At 69.1% G+C, this 12,800-nt stretch overlaps 1 protein-coding gene across 1 annotated transcript in view; it reads left to right on the forward strand.

The window, feature by feature from the left end:
• Positions 1-12,394, forward strand: part of FER1L5 (fer-1 like family member 5) — a 38,236-nt gene extending 25,842 nt beyond the window's left edge. Inside the window, exons 41-52 of the mRNA XM_088068206.1 lie at positions 162-301; positions 1,221-1,309; positions 1,893-1,988; positions 3,412-3,492; positions 3,726-3,806; positions 3,979-4,059; positions 4,163-4,304; positions 5,094-5,193; positions 6,712-6,920; positions 8,116-8,225; positions 8,702-8,843; positions 12,289-12,394. Coding sequence (XP_087924332.1) covers positions 162-301; positions 1,221-1,309; positions 1,893-1,988; positions 3,412-3,492; positions 3,726-3,806; positions 3,979-4,059; positions 4,163-4,304; positions 5,094-5,193; positions 6,712-6,920; positions 8,116-8,225; positions 8,702-8,843; positions 12,289-12,357 — 1,340 coding nt within the window. The 3' untranslated portion in view covers positions 12,358-12,394. The remainder of the gene's footprint in view (positions 1-161; positions 302-1,220; positions 1,310-1,892; positions 1,989-3,411; positions 3,493-3,725; positions 3,807-3,978; positions 4,060-4,162; positions 4,305-5,093; positions 5,194-6,711; positions 6,921-8,115; positions 8,226-8,701; positions 8,844-12,288) is intronic.
• The last annotated feature ends 406 nt before the right edge of the window (positions 12,395-12,800 follow it).

Raw genomic sequence — 12,800 nt, forward strand, 5'->3', positions numbered from 1 at the left:
CGATCTGGGGGGGTTTGGGGGGCTCCGGGGGGTTCCAGGGGGTTCCGGGGGGGTTCCGGGGAGGTTTTGGGGTTCCGGGGGGGGTCTGTGGGGGGTTCCGGGGAGGTTTTGGGGTTCCGGGGGGGGTCTGTGGCCGGTGGGTGACAGGCCGGGGGTCCCAGAGAGGGGTGACCCCCCTTTGGGACCCCCCGGGGCTGCCCGGGAGCGCCTGGCCCTGCACGTGCTGAACCTGTGCGAGCTCGTCCCGGAACACCTGGAGACCCGGAGCCTCCGGAACCGGGAACAGCCCGGGCTCGAGCAGGTGGGGACACCGGGGGACACCGGGGGGGACAGCCGGGGACAGCCGGGGACACCGGGGGGGACAGCGGGGGACAGCGGGGGGGACAGCCGGGGACAGCCGGGGACACCGGGGGGCACCGGGGGACACCGGGGGACAGCCGGGGACAGCCGGGGACAGCCGGGGACACCGGGGGACACCGGGGGGGACAGCCGGGGACAGCCGGGGACACCGGGGGGGACAGCGGGGGACAGCGGGGGACACCGAGGGGACACTGGGGGACACCGGGGGAGACAGCCGGGGACACCGGGGGGCACCGGGGGACACCGGGGGACAGCGGGGGGGACAGCACACCGGGGGGACAGCGGGGGACACGGGGGGAGAGCGGGGGGCAGACAGCGGGGGGACACGAAGGGACAGCGGGGGACAGCGGGGGACAGCCGGGGACACGGGGGGAGAGCGGGGGGACACCAGGAAGGGGTGATGGGGACACCGGGGACAGGGACAGATGGTGGGGGAACATCGGGGGACATCGAGGGACATCGGGGGACATCGGGGGACAGCGGGGGGACACGTGGGGGCAGCGAGGGAACACGGGGGGACAGCCGGGGACATCTGGGGACATCGGGGGGACACGAGGGGAGAGAGCGGGGGGACAGCGAGGGGACACGAGGGGGACCCGGGGGGGACAGGGGGGCACATCTGGGGACATGAGGGGGACACGAGGGGACATCGGGGGGACACGGGGGGACCCCGCGGTGATGGGGACCCAGAGGCGGGGAGGGCTGGTGGGTGCGGGGGGAGCTGGGGAGGACCTGGGGACACGGGGGGGACACGGGGGGGACACGGGGGGACAGCAGGGGACAGGAGGGGACAGCAGGGGACAGGAGGGGACAGCAGGGGACAGCAGGGGACAGCTGGCAGCCCGTGCGGGTGTCCCCAGGGCAAGGTGCAGATGTGGGTGGACATTTTCCCCGTCAGCCTCGGGCCCCCCGGGCCCCCCTTCAACATCGACCCCCGCAAGGCCGAGGGGTGAGCGGGGACACCGGGGGACACCGGGGGACACCAGGGGACACCAGGGGACACGGGCGGGACACGGGGGGGGACACGGAGGGGACACGGGGGGGACAGGAGCGTCCCGGGAGGGGATAAAGCCATCCCTAGAGGGGACAGGGCCACCCCGGGCGGGGACAGGGCCACCCTGGGAGGGGACAGGGCCACCCTGGAGGGGACAGGGCCACCCCGGGCGGGGACAGGGCCACCCTGGGCAGGGACAGGGCCACCCTGGGAGGGGACAGGGCCACCCTGGAGGGGACAGGGCCACCCCGGGCGGGGACAGGGCCACCCTGGAGGGGACACAGCCACCCTGGGAGGGGACAGGGCACCCCCGGGAGGGGACAGGGCCACCCCGGGCGGGGACAGGGCCACCCTGGGAGGGGACAGGGCCACCCTGGAGGGGACAGGGCCACCCTGGAGGGGACACGGCCACCCTGGGAGGGGACAGGGCCACCCTGGAGGGGACAGGGCCACCCTGGAGGGGACAGGGCCACCCCCGGCGGGGACAGCGCCACCCCCGGCGGGCGCAGGTGACACTGTGCCGCTGTCCCCTGGCGAGGTACGAGCTGCGCTGCGTGGTGTGGAGGGTGCGGGACGCGGACCTTGGGGACATCAACCTGCTGGGACAGCGCATGAGTGACATCTACGTGTGCGGGTGAGCGCCGCTGGCAACGGGCTGGCACCGGTCCTGGGGTCACTGTCACCCACCCCGGGGTCACTGTCACCCATCCTGGGTCACTGTCACCCACCCCGGGGTCATTGTCACCGGTCCTGGGGTCATTGTCACCCATCCTGGGTCACTGTCACCCACCCCGGGGTCATTGTCACCCATCCTGGGTCACTGTCACCCACCCCTGGGTCATTGTCACCCATCCTGGGTCATTGTCACCCACCCCGGGGTCATTGTCACCCATCCTGGGTCACTGTCACCCACCCCGGGGTCACTGTCACCCATCCTGGGTCATTGTCACCCATCCTGGGTCATTGTCACCCACCCCGGGGTCATTGTCACCCATCCTGGGTCATTGTCACCCACCCTGGGGTCATTGTCACCCATCCTGGGTCATTGTCACCCATCCTGGGTCACTGTCACCCACCCTGGGTCATTGTCACCCATCCTGGGTCATTGTCACCCATCCTGGGTCATTGTCACCCGTCCTGGGTCACTGTCACCCATCCTGGGTCACTGTCACCCACCCTGGGGTCATTGTCACCCACCCCAGGGTCATTGTCACCCATCCTGGGTCATTGTCACCCACCCCGGGGTCACTGTCACCCATCCTGGGTCACTGTCACCCACCCTGGGGTCATTGTCACCCATCCTGGGTCACTGTCACCCATCCTGGGTCACTGTCACCCACCCTGGGGTCATTGTCACCGGTCCTGGGGTCACTGTCACCCATCCTGGGTCATTGTCACCCGTCCAGGGGTCATTGTCACCCATCCTGGGTCACTGTCACCCATCCTGGGTCACTGTCACCCATCCTGGGTCACTGTCACCCACCCTGGGGTCATTGTCACCCACCCCAGGGTCATTGTCACCGGTCCTGGGGTCACTGTCACCCATCCTGGGTCATTGTCACCCATCCTGGGTCATTGTCACCCATCCTGGGTCACTGTCACCCGTCCAGGGGTCATTGTCACCCATCCTGGGTCACTGTCACCCATCCTGGGTCACTGTCACCCATCCTGGGTCACTGTCACCCGTCCAGGGGTCATTGTCACCTGCCCCAGGGTCACTGTCACCCACCCCGGGTCATTGTCACCCACCCCAGGGTCATTGTCACCCGTCCAGGGGTCATTGTCACCTCGGGGTGTCTCCATGTGGGCACAGTGGTGCCATCAATGTCCCCGCAGGTGACACACAGGTGACAGGGAGGTGACACAGGTGACAGGGAGGTGACACAGATGACAGGGAGGTGACACAGAGGTGAAACAGGTGACACAGGTGACAGGGGTGACACAGGTGACAGGGAGGTGACACAGGTGACAGGGAGGTGACACAGGTGACACACAGGTGACACAGGGGTGACAGGGAGGTGACACAGGTGACACAGGTGACACAGGTGTCCCCACAGGTGGCTGGACGGGCTCCCCGAGCACCGGCAGCACACCGATGTCCATTATCGCTCCCTGGGTGACACGGGGGTGACAGGGAGGTGACACAGGTGACAGGGAGGTGACACAGGTGACACAGGTGACACAGGTGACAGGTGACACAGGTGACACAGGTGACAGGGAGGTGACAGGGAGGTGACACAGGTGACACAGGTGACACAGGGGTGACAGGGAGGTGACACAGGTGACACAGGTGACACAGAGGTGACACAGGGGTGACAGGGAGGTGACACAGGTGACACAGGTGACACAGGTGACACAGGTGTCCCCACAGGTGGCTGGACGGGCTCCCCGAGCACCGGCAGCACACCGATGTCCATTATCGCTCCCTGGGTGACACGGGGGTGACAGGGAGGTGACACAGGTGACAGGGAGGTGACACAGGTGACACAGGTGACACAGGGGTGACAGGGAGGTGACACAGGTGACACAGGGGTGACAGGGAGGTGACACAGGTGACAGGGAGGTGACAGGGAGGTGACAGGGAGGTGACACAGGTGACACAGGTGACACAGGTGTCCCCACAGGTGGCTGGACGGGCTCCCCGAGCACCGGCAGCACACCGATGTCCATTATCGCTCCCTGGGTGACACGGGGGTGACACAGGGGTGACAGGGAGGTGACACAGGTGACAGGGAGGTGACAGGGAGGTGACACAGGTGACACAGGTGACAGGGAGGTGACAGGGAGGTGACACAGGTGTCCCCACAGGTGGCTGGACGGGCTCCCCGAGCACCGGCAGCACACCGATGTCCATTATCGCTCCCTGGACGGGAACGGAGCCTTCAACTGGCGCTTCGTGTTCCCCTTCGAGTTCCTGGCGGCTGAGAAACTGTGTGCCATCCACCGCAAGGTGGGGACACCTGGGGACACCTGGGGACACCTGGGGACAGCCTGGGGACAGCCTGGGGACAGCCTGGGGACACTGAGGACACCCAGAAAACACTTGGGGACACCTGGGGACAGCCGGGGACAGCTGGGGACACCTGGGGACAGCCGGGGACAGCCTGGGGACACACCTAGGGACACCTGGGGACACCTGGGGACAGCCTGGGGACACCTGGGGACACTGAGGACACCCGGAAAACACTTGAGGACACCTGGGGACACTCGGGGACACCTGGGGACACCTGAGGGACACTTGGGGACACCTGAGGGACACCTAGGGACACCTGGGGGACACTCAGGGACACTCGCGGACACCTGGGGGACACTTGGGGACACCTGAGGGACACTTGGGGACACCTGGGGACACCTGGGGACACCTGGGGGACACTTTGGGACACTCGGGGACACTTGGGGACACTCGGGGACACCTGAGGGACACCTGGGGACACCTGGGGGACACCTGGGGACACCCGGGAAACACTTGGGGACACCTGGGGACACCTGGGGACACACCTGGGGACAGCTGGGGACACTGAGGACACCCGGGAAACACTTGGGGACAGCTGGGGACACACCTGGGGACACCTGAGGGACACTCGGGGACACCTGGGGGACACTTGGGGACACTTGGGGACACCTGGGGACACTCGGGGACACCTGGGGACACTCGGGGACACTCAGGGACACTTGGGGACACCTGGGGACACTCGGGGACACCTGGGGACACTCGGGGACAGCCGCTGGCCCCCGGCAGGAGCACGTGTGGAGTTTGGACCAGACGCTGCTGAAGGTGCCCCCCAAGCTCATCCTGCAGGTGTGGGACAATGACAAGTTCAAGGCGGACGATCTGCTGGGTGAGACAGCGTGTCACCTGCGGGGACAGGGACAGGGACAGGGACAGGGACAGGGACAGGGACAGGGATGGGGACAGGGACAGGCAGGGACAGGGGACAGGGACAGGGACAGGGACAGGGACAGGGACAGGGACAGGGATGGGGACAGGGACAGGCAGGGACAGGGGACAGGGACAGGGACAGGGACAGGGATGGGGACAGGGACAGGGACAGGGACAGGGACAGGGACAGGGGACAGGGACAGGGACAGGGACAGGGACAGGGACAGGGACAGGGGACAGGGACAGGGATGGGGACAGGGACAGGGACAGGGACAGGGGACAGGGACAGGGACAGGGACAGGGACAGGGATGGGGACAGGGACAGGGACAGGGACAGGGACAGGGACAGGGACAGGGACAGGGACAGGGACAGGGACAGGGATGGGACAGGGACAGGGACAGGGACAGGGACAGGGACAGGGGACAGGGACAGGGACAGGACAGGGATGGGGACAGGGACAGGGACAGGGACAGGGACAGGGGACAGGGAGAGGGACAGGGAGAGGGACAGGGACAGGGATGGGGACAGGGACAGGGACAGGGGACAGCCGCGAGTGGTGCGGAGCAGCCACCGGTGACAGGGAGCTCCTGCAGGTGACAAAGAGGTGACAGGGAACACCCACAGGTGACAAGGAGCCCCCACAGGTGCCAGAGCTCCCCCAGGTGACAGAGAGGTGACACAGGTGACAAGGAGCTCTCCCAGGTTCCAGGGAGGTGACAAGGAGCCCCCCCAGGTGACAGGGAGGTGACAGGGAGCCCCCACAGGTGACAGGGAGCCCCCACAGGTGACGGGGAGGTGACAAGGAGCTCTCACAGGTTCCAGGGAGGTGACAAGGAGCCCCCCCCAGGTGACGGGGAGGTGACAGGGAGCCCCCACAGGTGACAGGGAGCCCCCCCAGGTGACGGGGAGGTGACAGGGACCCCCCACAGGTGACAAGAAGCACCCACAGGTGACAAGGAGCTCCTGCAGGTGCCAGGGAGGTGACAGGGAGCCCCCCCCAGGTGACAGGGAGGTGACAAGGAGCTCTCACAGGTGACAGGAAGGTGTCAGGGAGCCCCCACAGGTGACAGGGAGGTGACAAGGAGCCCCCACAGGTGACAGGAAGGTGTCAGGGAGCCCCCCCAGGTGACAGGGAGGTGACAGGGAGCCCCCCCAGGTACCAAGGAGCCCCCCCAGGTGACAGGGAGGTGACAAGGAGCTCTCACAGGTGACAAGGAGGTGCCAGGGAGCCCCCACAGGTGCCAGGAAGGTGTCAGGGAGCCCCCCCAGGTGACAGGGAGGTGACAAGGAGCCCCCACAGGTGACAGGGAGGTGACAAGGAGCCCCCCCAGGTGACAGGAAGGTGACAAGGAGCTCTCACAGGTGCCAGGAAGGTGTCAGGGAACCCCCCCAGGTGACAGGAAGGTGACAAGGACCCCCCCCAGGTACCAAGGAGCCCCCCCAGGTGCCGGAGCTGTGTCCCCGCGTGGCCCGCAGGGATCCTGGAGCTGGAGCTGACGCGGCTGCCGCGGCCGGCCCGCAGCCCCGGGCGGTGCCGGCTGAGCCCGCGGGAGCTGCCCCGGCTCGCCCGGAGCTGCTGCCGGGGCCCGGGGCTCGCCCGCCCCACCCTGGACCTGTTCCGCAGGAGGAGAGCCCGCGGCTGGTGGCCCTGCACCCTGCAGGAGGATGGCGGCCAGCGGGTCTCGGTGGGATGGGGACACGGGGGGCGCGGGGGACACGGGGGGACACGGGGGCACATGGGGCCCGGGGAAACAGGGGGACACGGGGCCGGGGGGACATGGGGGACACGGGGGGCACGGGGGACGCGGGGGGACACGGGGGGACACGGGGGACACGGGGGACACGGGGGGACATGGGGTCCGGGAAAACAGGGGGACACGGGGGGACACGGGGGGACACGGGGGACAGCGGGGGGACATGGGGGACACGGGGGGACACGGGGGGACACGGGGGGACACGGGGCACGCGGGGCCGGGGGGACATGGGGGACACGGGGGACACGGGGGAGACGGGGGACACGGGGCCGGGGGGACATGGGGGACAGGGGGGACACGGGGCCGGGGGGACACGGGGGGAGACGGGGGACAGGGGGGACACGGGGGGACAGGGGGGAGACGGGGGACACGGGGCCGGGGGGACACGGGGGTACATGGGGGACACGGGGGACACGGGGGACATGGGGACCACGGGGGACATGGGGGCCACGGGGGACATGGGGGGACACGGGGCCGGGGGGACACGGGGGTACATGGGGGACACGGGGGACACGGGGGACATGGGGGACACGGGGGGACACGAGGGGACACGGGGGCCAGGGGGGGACACGGGGCCGGGGGGACATGGGAGGCACGGGGGGGCGGGGGGGGCGGGGGGGGACACGGGGGACACGGGGGGCTCAGGGGGCGCGGGATCGGGGCAGGCGGGGGGAACCGGGGCCGGGGGAACCGAGGCCGTGGCAAGCCGGGGGTCGCGGGGCCGGGGGTCGCGGGGCCGGAGCCGGGGGTAGCCGGAGCCGGAGGGAGCCGGGGTCGGGGGTCGCGGGGCCAGGGGTCGCCGGGGGTCGAGGGGCCGGAGCCGGGGGTGGAGGGGCCGGGGGTCGCCAGGGGCCGGGGGTACCGAGGCCGGGGGAAACCGGGGGTCGCGGGGCCGGGGCTCGTGGGGTCGGGGGAAGCTGGGGCCGGGGGAGCCGGGGCCGGGGCTCGTGGAGCCGGGGCTCGTGGGGTCGGGGGAAGCTGGGGCCGGGGGTAGCGAGGCCGGGGATCGCCGGGGGTGGCGGGGCCGGAGCGGGGGGAGGCGGGGCCGGGGGTGGCGGGGCCGGGGGGCGCCAGGGGGGGCGGGGCCGGGCCCTGAGCCCCGGCCCGCCCCCGGCGGGCCCCGCAGGGGAAGCTGGAGCTCTCCCTGGAGCTGCTGACGGCGCGGGAGGCCGAGGAGCGGCCGGTGGGGAAGGGCCGGGAGGAGCCCAACAAACACCCGACACTGCCCGAGCCCAAGTGAGAGCCGGGATGGCACTGCGGGGACACCGGGAGGTGACAGCGGGGTCCCCAGAGGGGCTGGGGACACTGCGGGGACACCGGGAGGTGACAGCGGGGTCCCCAGAGGGGCTGGGGACACTGCGGGGACACGGGGAGGTGACAGCCGGGTCCCCAGAGGGGCTGGGGACACTGCGGGGACACCGGGAGGTGACATTGGGGTCCCCAGAGGGGGCTGGGGACACTGCGGGGACACCGGGAGGTGACAGCCGGGTCCCCAGAGGGGCTGGGGGTCACTGGGGTGGCACAGGGGTGACAGCAGCGTCCTCAGAGGGGACCGGGGGGCACAAGGGTGGCACAGGGGTGACACAGGGGTGGCACAGGGGGGACAGCAGTGTCCCTGAGATGACACACGGGTGCCACACGGGTGACACGCGGGTGCCACAGGGCCGGGGAGGGGACACGGTGGCCGAGCTGAGCTCGGTGTCCCCTCGCAGGCGCCCCAAGTCCTCGTTCCTGTGGCTGCAGTCCCCGCTGAGCCTCGTGCGCCACGGGCTCCGGTGGCGGTACCCGCTGAGCATCGGCCTGGGGCTGGCGGCGCTGCTGCTGCTGCTGCTGGCGCTGCGCTCCTTCCTCCCGGTCAGTACCGGGAGATCCCCGCTCCTTCCTCCCGGTCAGCACCGGGAAATCTCCGCTCCTTCCTCCCGGTCAGTACCGGGCACTGTCCGCTCCTTCCTCCCGGTCAGTACCGGGAAATCTCCGCTCCTTCCTCCCGGTCAGTACCGGGAAATCTCCGCTCCTTCCTCCCGGTCAGTACCGGGAGATCCCCGCTCCTTCCTCCCGGTCAGTACCGGGAAATCTCCGCTCCTTCCTCCCGGTCAGTACCGGGAGATCTCCGCTCCTTCCTCCCGGTCAGTACCGGGAGATCCCCGCTCCTTCCTCCCGGTCAGCACCGGGAAATCTCCGCTCCTTCCTCCCGGTCAGTACCGGGAGATCTCCGCTCCTTCCTCCCGGTCAGTACCGGGAGATCTCCGCTCCTTCCTCCCGGTCAGTACCGGGCACTGTCCGCTCCTTCCTCCCGGTCAGTACCGGGAGATCCCCGCTCCTTCCTCCCGGTCAGCATCGGGGGCTCCCCGTACCCAGAACCGGGCTCCCCGTGCCCAGAACCGGGCTCCCCGTACCCAGAACCGGGCTTCCCGTACCCAGAACCGGGCTCCCCGTACCCAGAACCGGGCTCTCCATGCCCAGAACCGGGCTCCCCGTACCCAGAACCGGGCTCCCCGTACCCAGAACCGGGCTCCCCGTACCCAGAACCGGGCTCTCCGTACCCAGAACCGGGCTCCCCGTACCCAGAACCGGGATTCCCGTACCCAGAACCGGGATTCCCGTACCCAGAACCGGGCTCCCCGTACCCAGAACCGGGCTCCCCGTACCCAGAACCGGGCTCCCCGTACCCAGAACCGGGATTCCCGTACCCAGAACCGGGCTGTCCATACCCAGAACCGGGCTCCCCGTACCCAGAACCGGGCTCTCCATGCCCAGAACCGGGCTCCCCGTACCCAGAACCGGGCTCTCCATGCCCAGAACCGGGCTCCCCGTACCCAGAACCGGGCTCCCCGTACCCAGAACCGGGCTCCCCGTACCCAGAACCGGGCTCCCCGTGCCCAGAACCGGGCTCTCCATGCCCAGAACCGGGCTCCCCATACCCAGAACCGGGCTCTCCATGCCCAGAACCGGGCTGTCCGAACCCAGAACCGGGCTCCCCGTACCCAGAACCGGGCTGTTCGTACCCAGAACCGGGCTCCCCGTGCCCAGAACCGGGATTCCCGTACCCAGAACCGGGCTCCCCGTACCCAGAACCGGGCTCCCCGTGCCCAGAACCGGGATTCCCGTACCCAGAACCGGGCTCCCCGTACCCAGAACCGGGCTGTCCGAACCCAGAACCGGGCTCCCCGTGCCCAGAACCGGGCTCCCCGTACCCAGAACCGGGCTGTTCGTACCCAGAACCGGGCTCCCCGTGCCCAGAACCGGGATTCCCGTACCCAGAACCGGGCTCCCCGTACCCAGAACCGGGCTCCCCGTGCCCAGAACCGGGATTCCCGTACCCAGAACCGGGCTCCCCGTACCCAGAACCGGGCTCCCCGTGCCCAGAACCGGGCTCTCCGTACCCAGAACCGGGCTCTCCATACCCAGAACCGGGCTCTCCGTACCCAGAACCGGGCTCCCCGTACCCAGAACCGGGCTCCCCGTACCCAGAACCGGGCTCCCCGTACCCAGAACCGGGCTCCCCGTACCCAGAACCGGGCTCTCCATGCCCAGAACCGGGCTCTCCATGCCCAGAACCGGGCTCCCCGTACCCAGAACCGGGCTCCCCGTACCCAGAACCGGGCTGTTCGTACCCAGAACCGGGCTCCCCGTGCCCAGAACCGGGATTCCCGTACCCAGAACCGGGATTCCCGTACCCAGAACCGGGCTCCCCGTACCCAGAACCGGGCTCCCCGTACCCAGAACCGGGCTCCCCGTACCCAGAACCGGGATTCCCGTACCCAGAACCGGGCTGTCCATACCCAGAACCGGGCTCCCCGTACCCAGAACCGGGCTCTCCATGCCCAGAACCGGGCTCTCCGTACCCAGAACCGGGCTGTTCGTACCCAGAACCGGGCTCCCCGTACCCAGAACCGGGCTCCCCGTACCCAGAACCGGGCTCTCCATGCCCAGAACCGGGCTCCCCGTGCCCAGAACCGGGCTCTCCATGCCCAGAACCGGGCTCCCCATACCCAGAACCGGGCTCCCCGTACCCAGAACCGGGCTCCCCGTACCCAGAACCGGGCTCCCCGTACCCAGAACCGGGATTCCCGTACCCAGAACCGGGCTCCCCGTACCCAGAACCGGGCTTCCCGTACCCAGAACCGGGATTCCCGTACCCAGAACCGGGCTCCCCGTACCCAGAACCGGGCTCTCCGTACCCAGAACCGGGCTCCCCGTGCCCAGAACCGGGCTCCCCGTACCCAGAACCGGGCTGTTCGTACCGAGAACCGGGCTTCCCGTGCCCAGAACCGGGATTCCCGTACCCAGAACCGGGCTCCCCGTACCCAGAACCGGGCTCCCCGTGCCCAGAACCGGGATTCCCGTACCCAGAACCGGGCTCCCCGTCCCCAGAACCGGGCTCCCCGTGCCCAGAACCGGGCTCTCCGTACCCAGAACCGGGCTCTCCATACCCAGAATCGGGCTCTCCGTACCCAGAACCGGGCTCCCCGTGCCCAGAACCGGGATTCCCGTACCCAGAATCGGGCTCCCCGTACCCAGAACCGGGCTCCCCGTGCCCAGAACCGGGCTCTCCGTACCCAGAACCGGGCTCTCCATACCCAGAATCGGGCTCTCCGTACCCAGAACCGGGCTCCCCGTGCCCAGAACCGGGCTCCCCATACCCAGAATCGGGCTGTTCGTACCCAGAACCGGGCTCCCCGTGCCCAGAACCGGGCTCCCCGTACCCAGAACCGGGATTCCCGTACCCAGAACCGGGCTCCCCATACCCTGAACCGGGCTGTTCGTACCCAGAACCGGGCTCCCCGTACCCAGAACCGGGATTCCCGTACCCAGAACCGGGCTCCCCGTACCCAGAACCGGGCTCTCCGTACCCAGAACCGGGCTCCCCATACCCAGAACCGGGCTGTCCGTACCCAGAACCGGGATTCCCGTACCCAGAACCGGGCTCTCCATACCCAGAACCGGGATTCCCGTACCCAGAACCGGGCTCTCCATACCCAGAACCGGGATTCCCGTACCCAGAACCGGGCTCCCCGTACCCAGAACCGGGCTGTCCGTGCCCAGAACCGGGCTCCCCATACCCAGAACCGGGCTCCCCGTACCCAGAACCGGGCTGTCCGTGCCCAGAACCGGGCTCCCCGTACCCAGAACCGGGCTCTCCATGCCCAGAACCGGGCTCCCCGTACCCAGAACCGGGCTCTCCATGCCCAGAACCGGGCTCTCCGTACCCAGAACCGGGATTCCCGTACCCAGAACCGGGCTCTCGGCTCCTCCCAGCGCCCCGTGCCCATCCTCATCCTCCGGTGCCGCTCCGCAGGCCTCCCTCACCGTGAAGGTTCCCGAGCCGCGCCGGTTCCTGCGCCCGGATCCCGACCCCAAACCCTGAGGATCCGTCTGGGAATCCGCCCGGAGCCCCTTCCCGAGCCGCTCTCCAGCCGGGACGGGATTGCTCCGCTCCAGGGCCGCCATCCCGGCTGGAATTCCCCGGGAATTGCCCACCCTCTGCCCAGCGGTTTGGCCACGAGGCTGCCGCAGGTATGGATAAAATAAATCTGGCAAAAATCCCGGGGAGCGCCGTCAGCGAGCTTTGGTTTGACGGGGAGTTTGGGAATCCGACTGGGAATCTGGGAATCCGACTGGGAATCTGGGAATCCACCTGGGAATCCATCTGGGAATCCATCTGGGAATCTGGGAATCCACCTGGGAATCCATCTGGGAATCCATCTGGGAATCTGGGAATCCACCTGGGAATCTGGGAATCCACCTGGGAATCCATCTGGGAATCCATCTGGGAATCTGGGAATCCACCTGGGAATCCACCTGGGAATC

The sequence above is a fragment of the Pseudopodoces humilis genome, chromosome 30 (genome assembly GCF_049639895.1).
Source record: "Pseudopodoces humilis isolate 2021_Gansu_Grassland_sample_001 chromosome 30, ASM4963989v1, whole genome shotgun sequence".
Classification (NCBI taxonomy): domain Eukaryota; kingdom Metazoa; phylum Chordata; class Aves; order Passeriformes; family Paridae; genus Pseudopodoces; species Pseudopodoces humilis.